At 41.2% G+C, this 18439-nt stretch overlaps 1 protein-coding gene across 6 annotated transcripts in view; it reads right to left on the bottom strand.

Moving 5' to 3' along the window:
• Positions 1–10398: 10398 nt before the first annotated feature.
• Positions 10399–18439, bottom strand: part of LOC137383932 (fibroblast growth factor receptor substrate 2-like) — an 85666-nt gene continuing 77625 nt past the window's right edge. For 5 of the 6 annotated variants that reach the window (XM_068057337.1, XM_068057340.1, XM_068057338.1 and 2 more), the window contains one exon: positions 17547–18047. In XM_068057337.1, the coding sequence (XP_067913438.1) occupies positions 17978–18047 (70 nt within the window). In that variant the 3' untranslated portion in view covers positions 17547–17977. The other variant, XM_068057342.1, reaches the window with a different exon arrangement.

Raw genomic sequence — 18439 nt, 5'->3', positions numbered from 1 at the left:
TGCTCGAGTCGCTCTGAACAGGCTCCAGAAGCTGGCCGAGCGCGCCTACCCTGAGGCACAGTGTGGCTTTCGTGCAGAGAGATCGACCATTGACATGCTGTTCTCCCTTCGTCAGATACAGGAGAAATGCCGTGAACAACAGATGCCCCTCTACATTGCTTTCATTGATCTCACCAAAGCCTTTGACCTCGTCAGCAGACGTGGTCTCTTCAGACTACTAGAAAAGATCGGATGTCCACCAAAGCTACTAAGTATCATCACCTCATTCCATGACAATATGAAAGGCACAATTCAACATGGTGGCTCCTCATCAGAGCCCTTTCCTATCCTGAGTGGTGTGAAACAGGGCTGTGTTCTCGCACCCACACTTTTTGGGATTTTTTTCTTCCTGCTGCTTTCACATGCGTTCAAATCCTCTGAAGAAGGAATTTTCCTCCACACAAGATCAGGGGGCAGGTTGTTCAACCTTGCCCGTATAAGAGCGAAGTCCAAAGTACGGAAAGTCCTCATCAGAGAACTCCTTTTTGCTGACGATGCTGCTTTAACATCTCACACTGAAGAGTACCTGCAGAGTCTCATCGACAGGTTTGCGTCTGCCTGCAATGAATTTGGCCTAACCATCAGCCTCAAGAAAACGAACATCATGGGGCAAGACGTCAGAAATGCTCCATCCATCAATATTGGCGACCACGCTCTGGAAGTGGTTCAAGAGTTCACCTACCTAGGCTGAACTATCACCAGTAACCTGTCTCTAGATGCAGAAATCAACAAGCGCATGGGTAAGGCTTCCACTGCTATGTCCAGACTGGCCAAGAGAGTGTGGGAAAATGGCGCACTGACACGGAACACAAAAGTCCGAGTGTATCAGGCCTGTGTCCTCAGTACCTTGCTCTACGGCAGCGAGGCCTGGACAATGTATGCCAGCCAAGAGCGACGTCTCAATTCATTCCATCTTCGCTGCCTTCGGAGAATACTTGGCATCAGGTGGCAGGACTATATCTCCAACACAGAAGTCCTTGAAGCGGCCAACACCCCCAGCTTATACACACTACTGAGTCAGCGGCGCTTGAGATGGCTTGGCCATGTGAGCCGCATGGAAGATGGCAGGATCCCCAAAGACACATTGTACAGCGAGCTCGCCACTGGTATCAGACCCACCGGCCGTCCATGTCTCCGCTATAAAGACGTCTGCAAACGCGACATGAAATCGTGTGACATTGATCACAAGTCGTGGGAGTCAGTTGCCAGCATTCGCCAGAGCTGGCGGGCAGCCATAAAGACAGGGCTAAATTGTGGCGAGTCGAAGAGACTTAGTAGTTGGCAGGAAAAAAGACAGAGGCGCAAGGGGAGAGCCAACTGTGCAACAGCCCCGACAAACAAATTTCTCTGCAGCACCTGTGGAAGAGCCTGTCACTCCAGAATTGGCCTTTATAGCCACTCCAGGCGCTGCTTCACAAACCACTGACCACCTCCAGGCGCGTATCCATTGTCGCTCGAGATAAGGAGGCCCAAAAGAAAGAAAGAAAAGAAGCACTAAACCTCATTTGTAATAACAGACATTAAAAGTGTTTGAAAGAATATGCTATAATCAGTCTATTAAGGAAGATCATTGATGTCGAGACAGGGAATCACTTGGAGAAGATACCACTTTACCTCCAAAGTTACAGGGATAAGTTAGAAGGTACACAACTTAGGCAGTTTTGATGAATCCCATTCTATTGTTTCCTCCATCATAAATAGAATATTGCTGAAAACAGAGACATTTTGTCGAAGCCTTTCGTCTTGCACTCATCAGGACAACTCACAAGAGTAAGGGAAGCAACAAATTTATACTATATGAGAAGAGACTGCTGATTGGTTGGCAAGTAGACTCTGATTGGTAGAGGCGTTGCCATGGAGAATACACCAATTTATGGTGACTGACAGTTAACTGCCAAGCTTTGTTTGAAATTTAAACCAGGCAGCTTGATTCTGATTGGTCAAGGTATTGCCCTGAGGAATGAACCAGCAAATGGCTGTCATTTATTTTGTTTAGCTGAAACAGGCGCAATGTGTGTACATGTTCTTTCTGTCTGCAAAGAACAGGGCCCTGTGTATTAACATATGTATCTTCTGGTATGCGCAAATGCGCCACACTGCGAGCCCGACTGACAATCTTAAATTGGTTGTCAGCATAATTCTTAGCACACTGAGGATTATTTAGCAAATGTTGTCCAATTGCGGAATCACATCTAATGTTGGACACTGCTTTGAGTTTTGCAAGCACAGGCTTGTTGTGGACGGACTGTACCTCGGCCGTTGCGAACAGTGGAAGCTTGGCAGTTAACTGTCAGTCACCATAAGCTGGTGCATTCTCCATGGCAACGCCTCTACCAGAGTCCACTTGCCAACCAATCAGCACTCTCTTCCCTTATAGTATAAATTTGTTGCTTCCCTTACATTGGTATTCTTGAGTTGTCCTGATGAGCGCAAGACGAAAAGCTTCGACAAAATGTCTCTGTTTTCAGCAATAGTCAAGTTCTGTACTACCCAAATGACTATAAACAGAATAGAACTCACTCAGGAAGACATCAATTAAGATCCAGAATGGTCCATTTTAGGTAGAAGCAGACAGACAGATGGACTCAAGCTCAACAAAGCAATAGCTATTACTCTGAGAAACGTGAGATAACGACACTTAATTAGACACATGAACAGACTAAACCAGCAAATATTTAGTACAGGTTTATTAACTTCAGCTGTTAGATCAAATCTTACAGAAATGCTTTCAGTTTATACTTTTCTAGTCTATGATAGGACTGACAAAAGAAGGATTACTTAAGAGTTAATACATAAACATGGCTAGTGATTAAAGTTAATGTGCACATTTTTTTTTATTACTTTATTTTGTTTGCCAGTCAGTTATCTCTGACAGTAAGGTTTTTGACTCCCATTTAAATGGGTCAAATTGAGTCTCCATTTCTGCAGCCATTTCAAGTTGGGAATTTCATAATTCTTCGACCAGTAAGTAGAATTGGCTGTGAGTGATGGCATGGATTCCACTGGAGAAAGTGGGGGACAAAGGGGGAAGGGATGGAAAGGTAGAAATTGGCAAGTCATGTTGCAGCTGTACAGAACTTTAGTTAGGCCAAACTTAGAATATTGCGTGCAATTCAGGTCGCCACGCTACGAGAAGGACGTGGAGGCTTTGGAGAGGGTACAGAGGAGGTTTACCAGGATGTTGCCTGGTCTGAAGGGCATTAGCTATGAGGAGAGGTTGGATAAACTCGGATTGTTTTCACTGGAACGACGGAGGTGGAGGGGCGACATGATAGAGGTTTACAAAGTTATGAGCGGCATGGACAGAGTGGATAGTCAGAAGCTTTTTCCCAGGGTGGAAGAGTCAGTTACTAGGGGACATAGGTTTAAGGTGCGAGGGGCAAAGTTTAGAGGGGATGTGCGAGGCAAGTTTTTATACACAGAGGGTGGTGAGTGCCTGGAACTTGCTGCCAGGGGAGGTGGTGGAAGCAGATATGATAGCGACGTTTAAGAGACATCTTGACAAATATATGAATAGGAAGGAAATAGAGGGATATGGGCCCTGGAAGTGCAGAAGGTGTTAGTTTAGGCAGGCATCAAGATCGGCGCAGGCTTGGAGGGCCGAATGGCCTGTTCCTGTGCTGAACTGTTCTTTGTTTTTTGTAGGGGAAAAAATATACCAAGAGATCTATTCTGCCCATTAAATTGGCCTCCTGTTAAATGATATTAGCTTCATTAAATGCAGTCATATAGAAATTTATAGCAGAACCCCTCACTGAAAGATGACATTCTGAAGAGAGAGCAAATGAAAGGCAGATTATAGAACTGACCACAACAACTGGATCCTCCCCCTCCCACTGCAAGTTCCTCTCCAGCCCAGAACAGATGTCCCAAACCCTGGCACTGGGCAGGCAACACAGCCTTCTGGAATCTCGATTCAATCTCCAATCTATTCTGAGTTAGTGCCTGATTGAGATCAGCTGTAAGGGGTGTTGCACAATTGCTCAAAAGCATTCCTGGGCAAGGAAAGGGGAAAATTGGACTTGGGTTTCTGCTCCTCATTGTCATACAGCAATCTCTGCTGGAAGAGTGGATTCTGAGCAGGAATATGGCTAGTCTTGGCCCTAATAACTTGTTCAGTTTGTCAGCCTTATGTCATTTGCAGTCAAGTTTCACACATGAATAATTGATACTTGGTAGAGACATCAGAAAGTGACTGCCATTTGTGAAACCCTACCCCAACAAGAAACGTGCATTTATATAGCACGTTTAATGTAGTAAAATGTCCCAAGGCACTTTGCAGGAGCATTAACAAAATTTGACACAGAGCCACATAAGGAAGACAGCCAAAGACTTGCAGGTTGACAGGTAAATTGGCCATTATAAATTGCCCCTAGTGTAGGTAGGGAATATGGGATTACTGCAGGGTTAGTATAAATGGGTGGTTGTTGGTTGGCACAGACTCGTTGGGCCGAAGGGCCTGTATCAGTGCTGTAGCTCTAAATAAATAAATAAATAAGGACAAGTGACTATTAGCTTGGTCAAAGAGAAACGTTTTACGGAGCTTCCTAACAGAGGCGAGAGGGGTTTAGGGAAGAAAATCCAAAAATTAGGACCTAGGCATCTGAAAGCACGAGTGCCAACAGTGGAGTGATTAAAATCAGGGATGCACTAAAGACCAGAACAAGACAGCCAGTGCCTTCAGCAGACAAGCGGAACGAAAAGAAAACTCTGTCTTAAGCACACTCCGACCCAAATGGAATAGATCTCAGGAAACAAATTATACATTCAGCTGTGTGCAGTCAGTAGTTTACACTTTTATTTTACATTAGATGATGGAAAGTGTGTCTCATTCCAAGGTAGTTGCTGATTTTTAGCACAAACATATAGAGCCCCGAGTCCCAGAATATACTATAGGTTTTCTGAAAATCTTGCTTCCACGGTTAAGTAATTTGTTGACGCTCACTGTCTGGGTCTACACATCAAGAATGGCCACTCTGGTGAGTAGGGAGCAGTCAGCATGAGACCACAGCCCAGGAAGATTGAGCATCTTGAGGAGGAAACGGGAAAAAAAAACCCTGGTGCCATGGTCATCTATGGTAAATCAAAAAGCAATAAAATATCTTGCCTGTCCGTTAGATTAATTAGCAAAACTATTAAAAAAATTACAATCACATTTTATTTAAAATATTTCCATCTGTACTCCCCAAAAATTAAGACAATTATATTTGGAATGGTATTCTTTATGCTTCAAAATTTGGAGCTTCTATTGTTGCGGCTTTTATTGGTCTACAAGTCCAGCACAGCACCTTTTTACCAACTGCACAAGACACAAAAATAGTCAATGTAACTTCTAACAATGTAAGTGATGCAGATAAACTGTCAATTTACAGCAACAAAAACAAAACACACAATGAGTAGCTAGCCGAGGCTTTGTTATTAATGTTTGGGAACTACACCAGAACATTAGGGTCATTACGTGATAATCACTTTGCACACAGAGGCTGATAATCGGTGGAAAATAGATAAGCGGTGAGAATTTTCAATAAACTCAATATTTGCTGTACTCATAACAGAAGCATATTGGCTTTACAGAGGTTTAGCATTTATATTTTTCAAAATGACATCTTGCGCCACATTATAACAAGTTCCTTGGAGGACTATAAACTTGGTTTACCAACTGAATAGGTAAAAGCCCTATTCTGTTTACAATGGTTAGAACGTGGTGCTAATAACGCCAAGGTCGTGGGTTCAATCCCCATACAGGCCAATACTTTAAGCACAGGGGCAGTAATTGCCTTGCTTGGGTGCATTTCATCTACAATCCATGGGCAAATCCAAATTCCCCCACAACAGCTGAACCATTTTCCAAATCATTAACAAATGCAAATCTGCCCCATTTCACCTTCGCTCACTGAAGGTGGTGATGAAACCATCATCGATTGCTGAAAAACCCATCTGCTACACCATTTCAGGAAAGAGACCTGCCTTCCTTACCTCTTGGGCAGCACAGTGGCGCAGTGGTTAGCACCGCAGCCTCACAACTCCAGCGACCCGGGTTCAATTCTGAATACTGCCTGTGTGGAGTTTGCAAGTTCTCCCTGTGTCTGCGTGGGTTTTCGCCGGGTGCTCTGGTTTCCTCTCTCAGCCAAAGACTTGGAGCTTGATAAGTAAATTGGCCATTACAAATTGCCCCTAGTATAGGTAGGTGGTAGGGGAATATAGGGACAGGTGGGGATGGTAGGAATGTAGGATTAGTATAAACGGGTGGTTGATGGTCGGCACAGACTTGGTGGGCCGAAGGGCCTGTTTCAGTGCTGTATCTCTAAATAAATAAATATATTGTAGGTGTATTGAATACAACTGAAACTATGCAAGAGATTTCATTAGCACTGCAGGGGATCTTTTATGGTCCATATGGACTAGCAAAGACTGCTGCAGCAATCGAAAGCGATTTAACCAAGCGGATTCCCCCACTCTAAGGACTGGATCTTGTTGTTCTCCCAACGGCGGGTTCCATGGCTTGGATGGGGGGGGGGGGGGGGGGGGGGTCGGAGAATCAGTGCGGCAGCCATGGAACTCACCGCTGGGATTGCTGGACCCTATCATACCAAGAGTGGGGAAACGCCGTGACCGGCACCTCCACCTCTCTGCGAAGGGCCCCTTGTTTAAATATGTTAAATACCTCTTTGCATATATCTCAAAAGTAATCCGCCACGATCTTCCCATCCATTCCCGATCTGCGGCACTCATGGGAGACACTTCACTGTCCATGAGTAGCTGGCGCCAAGGTGGGGGAGGGGCAACTCTGCATAATTTTATGGATGGGGAGGAAGGGGGCAAGTCCACTATTTCTGGATGGGGGGGGGGGGGAGAAGGGGGCAACTCCATTATTTTATGGATGGGGGAAGGGAGCAAATCTATTATTTTATGGATGGGGAAGGGAGCAATCCATTATTTTATGGATGGGGGAAAGGAGCAACTCCATTCTTTTATGGATGGGGGAAAGGAGCAACTCCATTATTTATGGTTGAGGGGGGAAGGGGGCAACTCCATTATTTTACGGATGGGGGGGGGAAGGGAGCAACTCCATTATTTTATGGATGGGGGAAATGGAGCAACTGCATTATTTTGTGGATGGGAGAAGGGACCAACTCCATTATTTTATGGATGCGGGGGGGGGGGGGGGGTGGCGGGGAGGATGGGAGCAACTTTGCATTTTGTTTGCTGGGCTTTTAAAAATGGCACCAACACCTGGTCCTGCATCAGGTGACGCCATGAATGGCATCGCCAATGCCGCCCCGTCATGTGATTGGGGAAGGGCAGCCGCCGTCAATGTTACGTGCAAGATGGCCACCATGTTCCACGCCCACTGCTGCTCCCAGCAACAGGACTACAAAATCCAGTCCTAAGTGTTCCCCAGGGATTGACTATAAAAGGAAGTGATTTTGAACTTGTACAAGGCATTGGTAGGCCAAGATTGAATATCATGTGCAGTTTTGCACACTTTATTACGGCAAGAAAATTTGGTCCATATAAATTGTATGAGATTCATTATAACAGTATCAATAATGAGCGGTTATAGGAAAACCGGCTTTGGAAATTTTGCAAAAGGACATAGAGGATCTACCAGAGGCTTTAAAAATTATGAAAAGTTTAAAAGATAAACAGTGAAATATTGTTATTGATTTGCCTGAGGAAATAAAGAAATATAGATTTAGGATTAGCGCCAGAGGAATAAAGGGAGAAAAAGTTTAAAATTTTATTTCACACGAAGAATGTTTTAGCACGTGACTACTAAAACAGGGTTATATCTTTTCGAAAAGAATTAAATAAGTATTTGGAAAGGAATAATAAAATGATACAGGCAAAGTTCATGAAAATTAGAGTTGCTTCAATTAAAGAGCTGGCACCAAGAGACAATGGACCAAATAGCCTCCTTCTCTGCTGTAATTTCAATGAAATATTTGGAATTATCAACCAAATGAACGACAAAAAAAAACTGGAGTTGTGGGGGTTGGGGGGTGTATTCAAAATGTTGCATGTTATGTTGGGACAGTCAATGCAGCAGAGGGATTAGCTTTAATGGCCAAAATTCCCTCTCTCTTACTTGTTTTTATTCATACACAGGATGCGGGTGTCTCTGGCAATGACAGCATTTACTACCCACCCCTAATTGCCCTTGAGAAGGGAACCTTCTTGAATACAATTGCTTGGTCATTTCAGAGGGCAGTTAAGAGTCTGGCATCACCTATAGGCCAGGCCAGGTTTGTATAGTAGATTTCCTTCCCTAAAAGACATTAGTGAATTAGATGGGTTTTTAAATGATAATTCAGTAGTTTTATGGTCACAATTACTGACGCTAGCTTTTTATTCCAGGTCTATTTAATTAATTGAATTTAAATTCCCTATTTGCTATGGTGGGATTTTAGCTTCCGTCTCCAGATTATTAGTCCAGGCCTCTGGCTTACTAGCCCAGTAACATAACCACTATGCTACCATACCCCCTGACCTTTATGTTACTAGATACAACATCCCATGGAGATCAAATCATTCAATTGCAGGTTGGGATAGGGAGGGAAATTAAAAAGTAGTTAACCTACTTAACATTGGCTACAGGATGATGTTTTGTCCATGTGGTTTATTTTGAAGCAGGAACAGCTTTATTGTGATTGGGGTGGGGGTTAACGGGTCAGGATCACAATCACTTTTTTTTTTTAAAGCTATAAGCAAGAAGCAGTAACAGCTTGACATTGACTTTTAGACCATAGATGAATATGTTACCAAGGTCTAGGTCCGATTCATCTGGTAACAATACATTCACAATTACTAATCATAAGCCTGGGATCAGTATCTTAGCACAAGTGAATATTTGCATTTCCCAGGTGTTCAATAATTACAGTTAAAGCTATGCAAGATTTTAAATGGAATGCATTTCTCTGCCTTTTGGTCTTATAGCCTCCCCCCACCCCATGGAGTCGTCTTCCTGCTGGATGCGACTGGTCCTTTAAGTTTAATAGGTTCTTTTCAATTCGCAGAGGACTCAGCAAGTTAATGCAACAAGTAGTTGATCCACACAAACCCAAAAAACCTCAGGTTCAGCCTCTGCCCAGTTGTGAGGTTAGCTGCTCTGACTCGGGGCTCTCGTGGTGGTGCTACGATCCCTCAGGTTCCCAATCTTCATTACTACACAGCAATGGCTGCTGCATGGATGCCAGTTGAGGAATAATTGGATTCAACTGAGATTCTGTTCTTCCCTTTCCCTCTCACTACCCCTCAAAAATCTTCTTTGGCCTCCTTATCTCGAGAGACAATGGGTAAGCGCCTGGAGGTGGTCAGTGGTGTATGGAGCAGCGCCTGGAGTGGCTATAAAGGCCAATTCTAGAGTGACAGGCTCTTCCACAGGTGCTGCAGAAAAATTTGTTTGTCGGGGCTGTTACACAGTTGGCTCTCCCCTTGCGCCTCTGTCTTTTTTCCTGCCAACTGCTAAGTCTCTTCAGACTCCCACACTTTAGCCCCGCCTTTATGGCTGCCCGCCAGCTCTGGCGAACGCTGGCAACTGACTCCCACAACTTGTGATCAATGTTACAGGACTTCATGTCGCGTTTGCAGACGTCTTTAAAGCGGAGACATGGACGGCCGGTGGGTCTGATACCAGTGGCGAGCTCGCTGTACAATGTGTCTTTGGGGATCCTGCCATCTTCCATGCGGCTCACATGGCCAAGCCATCTCAAGCGCCGCTGACTCAGTAGTGTGTATAAGCTGGGGATGTTGGCCGCCTCGAGGACTTCTGTGTTGGAGATACGGTCCTGCCACCCGATGCCAAGTATTCTCTGGAGGCAGCGAAGATGGAATGAATTAAGACGTCGCTCTTGGCTAACATACGTTGTCCCTCAAAAACAGACTGTTGATTATCCTGCCGAAATTAAACATCAAAGCTTGGACAAGAACTGTGACCACTTGGGCAAGATACTGAAATGCATCTGACGTTCAATGAATTATACCCCTGCAAGGAGTCAGGACTGGAGGGAGAGTGAAAATTTAACTTATGCTACTGATAATGGCTTAGCTTCACCTCCCACTGGTATCTCCTGCCTTCCACATTACAACACTATGAAAGTACTTTATGGGTTGTGAAGTACCACAGAGGCTCTCCGGAGGTTGCGAAATGCACGATTTAATGTGAGTTCTTCTTTCCATCACTGATAAAACAGAAGGAACACAGCTAAATCTTGGCATCAGAAACAGCTGAGTGGGCCTGCCAAGAGAGGGCGAGGGAGATTCCCTGCAAGTATCACTGAGTTAAGTGCTCACTCTTTAATCACATTTCTTAAATATTTTCTTTGAACACAGTTATAAAAAAAAAATATTAAAACAGTGTATTTTAGTCCATTTCTTTATTCTATATGCCATTTTCAAAGGCCAATAAAGTATGATACAGCATTGCTCTTACAACATTTAATCGTTATATTTTATACATTTCCATACAGCATATAAACAAAGTATGAAATGGTGCTAGTTTGAACATAACATTTGCAGTACTGTATAATACAATGCATTTATAAACATAATCTGATTTCCATAAAACAGAAACATTCAACTTAATTGTTCATCCCTCATGGGGATCTTTTATTAGTGTAGTCACTTTAATAAAGTCATAAATATTTAGAATCAGACTACAATTACTTTGACTGAAATTACAATACAATTATTCTGCTTAAGCATACCTACAGTTTACCTAAGGAAAACTAGGCCATGAATTGCATTTAACCTTTCCTTATCCACAAGGGCACAAACAGCACTTTGATATGAGTGAAGATGTTGCTGATTAATAAGATGAGGCTGAATTTAAACAGGTAAATGACAACTGGGCTTTAACCTTATTAAACAGAATAATACCTTTAATATAAAGCAATCACTTTAGCATAAGTAGTTTTCACAATGTTGCTATAGTGCAGAGGTTACCAGTATTTTGGCTAAAAGATGTGCAAAAATCAACAGAGAGAAAAAAAATTACAACTTGACTGAATTATAAACGGTTACAATCCAACAAGATTATTCACTGGTTAATTTTACCTGTGGGCCCTACTTTATCAATCAAGCAGCTTTGGACAATCAGTACCACAATCCTTTATGAATTCATGAAATAGGTTTGAACCAGTCATGGATTGGAAAGGGTTAAAAACAGCAGAGTTTATAAACTCATGGACATCACGGCTAAGAAAATGACAATCACAGAATTTACAGATGCCACCACAGTTCTCAACACGTAAAAAAAAACAACTTGTAGACAGATGTAAAATTTGGACTGCTGATTTACTGTTGTCTGGTTAAACTGGTGGCAGGATTGGTCACAGATATAAGCAAATGGAGCCAAGAGCTAAGAGGGGCAAAGGGATATTAATTTACATCATACCTTTGCATGAAAACGTGCCATTATGTGCAGAGACCTGGGAATGTAAATGTCACAAACATCCTATTGTTTGTCAAAATTAGTGCAACAATTTTAACAAAACCTGGTCACATGCAAAAAAAAGTTCAAAATCATCAGGATGCTAATACAATTAAATCATGTTCTTACTAGTTGTAGACTAGAAAAATAAATCTCTTTATACAGTTTAATATAATTTTCCTCCAATCAGGAATGTATATGAGGTTCGACCAGCACTATCTGCTTTTCAGTAAAAATGTAAATTTTGTCTGATTGCTAAGGTACAAGCCCAGAAAATTCACTCCCGTTGCACCAAAAAAAAATCACACTTAAACAATGCAACAACTGTGCTCCCTGAATAGGAAAAATTTAGTTCCAGAGTCTATTTCTTTTTTGCATATAAAGTTTTTCAAATGGCTACAGTTCAGCTCAGTTAACAGTTGGTTTCTACATTTCTTGGGTGCAATGAGTCCTGTGTACATTCAGAAAATTCTGTGATTACTTTCTTCTGTACCTTGGAAAAGCTCACAGAAGCAGACATATACAGCAGCATCCAAGGACATCTACGTACCTACGTGCAGTACATAAAATACTTCTACAAAACTGCCAGCAGATCAGCACATGCACAGAAATGAAGTACCGTATGATGGTGATGATTATGACCTGAAACCTGCTCGGAGAATTTCATAAAACTTTACACAATACTTTATGGGAAAGCACCCGCTGAAATTTAAAAGTAACTGTACAGCAAAATCTGCGCAAATGCATTTGTGACTACAGGAATCTAGATGTCACCATCAAGTCGACAGTGGCTCTTCAAATCAAATCATACGTAGTTCCTACAAAGTACACTGAAATTACCTGACTTAAATACTTCCATTAAAGTCCCAGTATTTTCATAAAACATACATGTTCAGTGGGTTTTGGTCATCAGTGCTGAAAAATGACAACCATTTTCCACTTTTGCATTTGTGACAATACTAACAATTCAAGGCCAAGTACCTAGTTTCATGAAAGTTTTGGCCCCTACAGCAGATATGTAGTTAGAAGGAAAGGGAAGAAGTGTAGTCAGACATGACAGCATTTAAAATTCCTGGTTCCATCTAAACATCTTACTAGCATAGTGATAAGGCACTTGCTTCTCACCCCTACATTTTACAGATTAAGTCAGGCAAAGCCTTACATTCCAAACATATTTGTAATAATTGAATCTTGGCATTAGTAGCATCCCACCTTCTAATATACCCACCCCCGCCACACACAAAAAGAAAACACTCATTACACTATTTGGAAAACAGACATCTGCTACCAGCCAATCCATATGGCAACTTAGGCACTTGAGCTGTAAAAGAATCTTCAGTGCTAATCTGTAAACATAACTTTAATCAGAAGTCTTAATGACTGATCAAAGGTCAAATTTCTTTTTTAAAAAAGGGGGTGGGGGGGGGGGGTGGAGAGAATGAAGTGGCCTTCTAAAGGATCTAGTAAAGAGAGAACTTTAAATTTAAAAATGCTTGGCATGTAGTACCTCACCCAGAGAACTCTCTTGGTTTGCACAGGAAACATCATGGCCAGTATTTTAAGGCTAAAGTTGCACAATAAGAAGCTAAAATTATTATAGATCAGGCCAAGCCAGGTCAAGAAGAAGAGGTGCAAGGGTGCTTGGCTTTTATCCTTGGATTTTAATATCCATCGGTTCATGTTGACCTATGTGGCTTTGGATTACAAGAGAGCTGGAGGGAAACCCTGAATAGAAATCCAGACAGCACAATAATCTCTTTAATATCAACATCTGCTCTTGGCTTGAGTGTTGTAAAGGATCTGTAGCTCTGGTGGTGTAACAAAGGACAGAGTGCAAGTCCAAAGCTCAATTATCATTTGAGCTTCATACCCATCAGCTGGTTAGAGCAAGTTGTGGCTGCAGTGCAGTCCAAAGCATTGCTCGCACTCTCACCCCAAGGCATCTGGATTCAAATCCCACTTGGAGAGAACAAGATCTCCTATATTTGCCAGCAGTTTGTCACAAGTTAAAAGAAAACAAATTAAAGAAATTCTGACCAGTCTTAATCCAGTTTCCAGTTGGAATCTGTAGCTCAAAAGCAACCCTAATTTGGCACTGATTAGAAAGTTTCACCCAAGACAAACAAAGATTGTTACAGAGACCGATTTGATGCAGTTCAGGTGCTTCTAGGACTTGAAAGCTATGTTTGTTTTCAGATTTGTTCTGAGCCATGCCTGATCCAAGAGCGAAAAAGAGGGCACAAAGTGGAAAGGAAGTTGCATTCTTTAGCTCTGTTGAACCTCACCCTGATGAATACACATACATATAGACGATAATACTGCAAAGCCACTTATTTGGCTGACTGAAGTTTAAAAGTTATGAAGTTATGCACAGAACTGGTGTGGTTCAAATTCAGTTCAAAGGACAAAATCCCTCACAGCTGTGGTGAACAATATAGATGATCCTGGAAATGAACATACCAGTAACAAAGGCCACATATACTTGTTGAGTGGAAGTCACTTTAATCCTGTTGAGAAACTCAAATTGCCAACTGCACCCACCATCAGAAAAAGCAAATGCAATTTGGCAACTCCTAGTTTTCAAAATGCATACTGAAAACATTTTCAAAGCTGCAATATATTCTCACCAATATCTTTTCAAGCATATGAAAATAGTTAAATACGCATACTATATGGCTATGCAATTAAAATGTTAATACTAAGCCCCAATTATTATATAAAATGTTATAATCTCAAATTGCAAAGAAGAGAATCAATTGTAAATTCCCAAAACGATTCTTTAGTTCCATCTAGTGGGATGCTGGAGTAGTCACTAATTTCTGATTTCGTTTACTAGCTCTTTGCAACTTGTTTTGCTCCTGCCAATTCTCCCCTCAAAAAGTATTGCCTTTTTTCTGAAGTTCAAGTCTATGTGCAGCACTTCCCCTCCAGCAGTTGATTCAAATGGTCATTATTCAGGTGTGAGATTTAACACTCAGTCAACACAGTAATTCAACTTGGGAGACAGAGGATTATTACAGCTGAGTCCCAACCTGCCCTCAGACATCCTCACATGCACATCTTGAGCAGGGGTCACTGGATCGCAACAAAGTGTAGCAACAGTGGCCACTTTTACCCGCCTCCCAACCCAGTGGCACGGAGACCAACTGTCCCAACACTACTGCTGTCCCCAACTGAAATCAGCTCACAGACCTGATGTGAACCTGATGTAAAGGAAATCTCTGGTCTGTACATGCCAGCTACTCACTGCATTACCTCATTGAGCTACTGGAGGAGCCCAGCGAGAACTCCTTTTGTTTTCTCCACCGCCATTTTGAAATTATATTTTTCCATGTATTTTCTCACTTATGAAAGATCTCGCACAATTTAACTGTTAAACCAATAAACTGGCAACATGTGAGCAAAGCACAGAACTGATTCCCACTCCTTGACTTTCCTCACTCTGCTTAGGAAAACCCCTTGATACCTCACTACATTTAGTCACACAGCCAATCAGGTTAAGGGATGAAAGCGTGCTGCGCGGAAACTCCATTTTCAGCCCAAATCTCAGTGATTTTCTTCTGTTTCTACAACATGCCACACTACTTCCTGTGCTATATAAAGGCACCATTTACAAGTAAAAAATGACAATTGCACAAGGAAAAACAGTTCAGCAATATTTCATTGCAAATTCCTCCTGATAAGTGGAGCCATTTTACTATAGCATATTAATTAAACAATAAAGAATAAACTAAAACATGTGTCTCATCACCATGGTAACTGTAAAGGGAGGGAAATTCTGCTAAAGAAATTAAGCAAAGCCTTTTGTATCTGAAAAATGAAAGTAATTAGCTCCAGTAATGTCAGATGACTGAAAGACATTTTGCAGTATCACAATCGTCAGCTTTGCTGGGACTTTTAAAACAAAGTTAAGATGTTCAAAATTTAAATATATTTAAAAAGACTTGTGATTTAAAACTGATAGTCGATGGAGACATTCAAGCATCAAATTGAAATCTTTAGTGATTTTAAGTGTCTGAATTACCTGTTCCTTTAAAAGAAAATCATCTTTAGGACACGGTGATGACCTTCATATCCGGACAATTTTCTTTCTTTTTCATAGATACGCCACACCCATCAACTCACTCCCAACAAACTCAGAACATGGATAATATACTGCAGCTTTGAAAGTCTTATTGGGAAAGTCAGACAAACACATATGTCAAGCAATGTGATCATTTTCAGAAAGTTATTAGAGCATTTGCATCCCCACAGGCCTCAGCAGAAATGCTTTTGGGCAAACACTGTTGTACTCACATTGTTGCAATAAATGGTGAAGTATAAGCTGAAAAGGGAATCAGGGTATTTTTGTTTAACTACAGCCAAAGTACAACATACAAATAAGTAATTAACTTTAAAGTTCCAATAATCGGAAGGAGCGAGCAAGTCTCAGTATAAACAAAGGCACCAGACAGACTGGATTTTGTTAAACACTATATCATCTTATTTCATGCATGGAGGGTTGGCACTTTTTTGGCACATTTTATGGTTTAAAACCCTGAACATGTCGAGTCAATTATAGAATGAAAAATTAAAAAAAAAGTTAAGGATGTTCAATATAAACTGCAGAAAGTCAGTTTGATGAATGTTCTGTCTTTTGATGGAAAATTAATTCCTACAGTCTATATAAGGGAATCGTATGTATTTTCAAAATATATGGTGCTCACACACAATCCCTTATGTAACTTGCTGAAAAGGACTAAAAGTTTGGAGTCTTTTCCTTTCTGATTCAGAGTAGATATACCGGAAACTTGAAGAACTGAAACCTCGCTGCACGAGCCAGTACTACTTCTACTATCGTAACTACTGCAACAATCATTTGTCCACTCAAATTTCAACTTATAGTTTAGGTCATGATGCTCATCTGAAGCAGGTTTAAGCAATTATTTTAAATACTAGCCTGCAACATTTTTATACAACTGTCCTTTAAGTCCAATTTCTCTTGCCAATTATTTTCTGCCAGTTTTTCTTTTCCCAACTTCATTTCCATCCCCACAAGGTGCTGAGTTGTTTTTGGAGTGAGCAAGTCTGTAGATACTAGCACCACCCCGCCCCGTCCCCCAGTACAGTGCCAAAATGACCACTGTTCATGTGCGAGAACTCAGTTTCAGCAGGCTGAATCCATGTACACACCCTTCCTGCAGGAGTCCTGATAAGGGAGGGGCAGTCCTGGCTTTCTTCCCCTCCTGAAACAAGTAGTTTTGAGGACAACTGTACTGGTCCAAACACCATCACTTCCAAGATCAGCTAATTCAACCACTAGATTGAATTGTTGACTTTCCTATTCGGCACAGGTCAGCTACTCACTAGATAAACTTAGGGGTATCAAGAAAGCACAAATCATTACATTTGTGCTATGTTGATTTTATCAATACGGACATATTGTATCAGCATTCCCATCTAGTCAAACTTCAGTTTGATTTCTATTTTAACAAAAGCAAAAGTATTTCCAATGAGCAGACCATCTTTGAAATTTGTAGCAAACATCCTTAACCCTTTGACAGTTGTTACTCTGAGCTAATCCATGTAGTTATTACATCTTCCGGTACATGATACACAGTAAAACCATGTTGACTGGTGCATAGTAATGACTGTCACCAAACACCTGAAACAGCCTCTTGACACTTAGATCAAAGAGACAATATCTATTTTCAAGGGCCTGCACACAGTCTATTTCAAAAAGCATTAAAAAAGACATGTCCAAAAAAAAATCATAAAATATGGAAATTCACTGAAAGCCTGTGTTCCTATTCTGTTTTGAAAGTAGCAGCTCATCAAAATGACTATTTCTGTACCAAGCTTGTTATCTTTAACAAAGGATCACTGCAGGAATGTAGTAATAATTTAAAGTCATTCTGAAATGTTTGTGTATGTAGGACCTTTTAGACAGAGACTGTCCCTTTAATAAAAGGCAAAAGAAGAAAATGTAGACGATAATGTACCATATTTGACACTTCAGAAGTAGAACATTTTCTATGAATTCATTTTTAATTGCAATTATGGCTAGCAGTGGGTCCCAACAAATGAAGAGCTGTAATAAAACATAGAAGGAGGATTAAAAACATGCATGAATATGGATGTCTGACCTATTCCAGTAAAATAGCATACAATACCCAACTAAGAGTAAAACCGTCTTCCAACTTTACTTTCTCTGCAACATACCTCCTTGTAAAACACTCCAGTGTGCAAGAACACGTCAATGGCCAAACAAGGGGGGGGAGGGGGGGGAAGCAAAAAAAAAAAAAATCACAAAATGAAAGTGCTTTCCTGACACTTTAAATGCCCCAAAAAAATTAACCAAAATATAAAATACACACGAATGGGTTTTAAAGTATAAATGAATGATTCAAGTCCATTCTTCAGATGAAGTCTTGAAAAAAGCAACACAGCCAGGCTCTGACTCCTGACTGCCGTGTGATGAATCTTGCTGGAAAGCACTTAACAGATATTAGCTGTAAACACTTCACGTCACGGGCTACATAAGAATGGCCAGTTGAGTGGGTTTCCATACAACCAGTATACAAGGACAAATAACCAGCTTCAAGAGAGGGGTAGAAAATAAAGAGAATCAACATAGTACTGCCACTTTTACACTAAATGTATCCAAAATTAGTGATGACTATTTTTCTCCCCAGTTGTCATGCCATAGTTTGACAGCTGGAGAATGTAAATACAAAAAATTTTAACGTTTTGTTTAAATTCCCAAAAAGACTCAACGAGGAAGAACCATATAGTTTCAAAACCAAACTTATTCTGCAGACCTGCCACCTTATAATTCAAATTAAATGAATTACTTTGGGTTCCTCTCATGATTCAATAGGTAAATTCATCCCACTGTGCATCGCTAAGCCATACAACAACACAGAAAATGCTAGCGATACACAGGGCAACCAGCAACTGTAAAAACTAATCAGGCTATTGAACTGTCTA

The sequence above is a fragment of the Heterodontus francisci genome, chromosome 25 (assembly GCF_036365525.1).
Source record: "Heterodontus francisci isolate sHetFra1 chromosome 25, sHetFra1.hap1, whole genome shotgun sequence".
In the NCBI taxonomy this organism is placed as follows: Eukaryota; Metazoa; Chordata; class Chondrichthyes; order Heterodontiformes; family Heterodontidae; genus Heterodontus; species Heterodontus francisci.
Note: the sequence above shows the minus strand (reverse complement) of the source record. Positions and strands in the feature narration are given on the sequence as shown.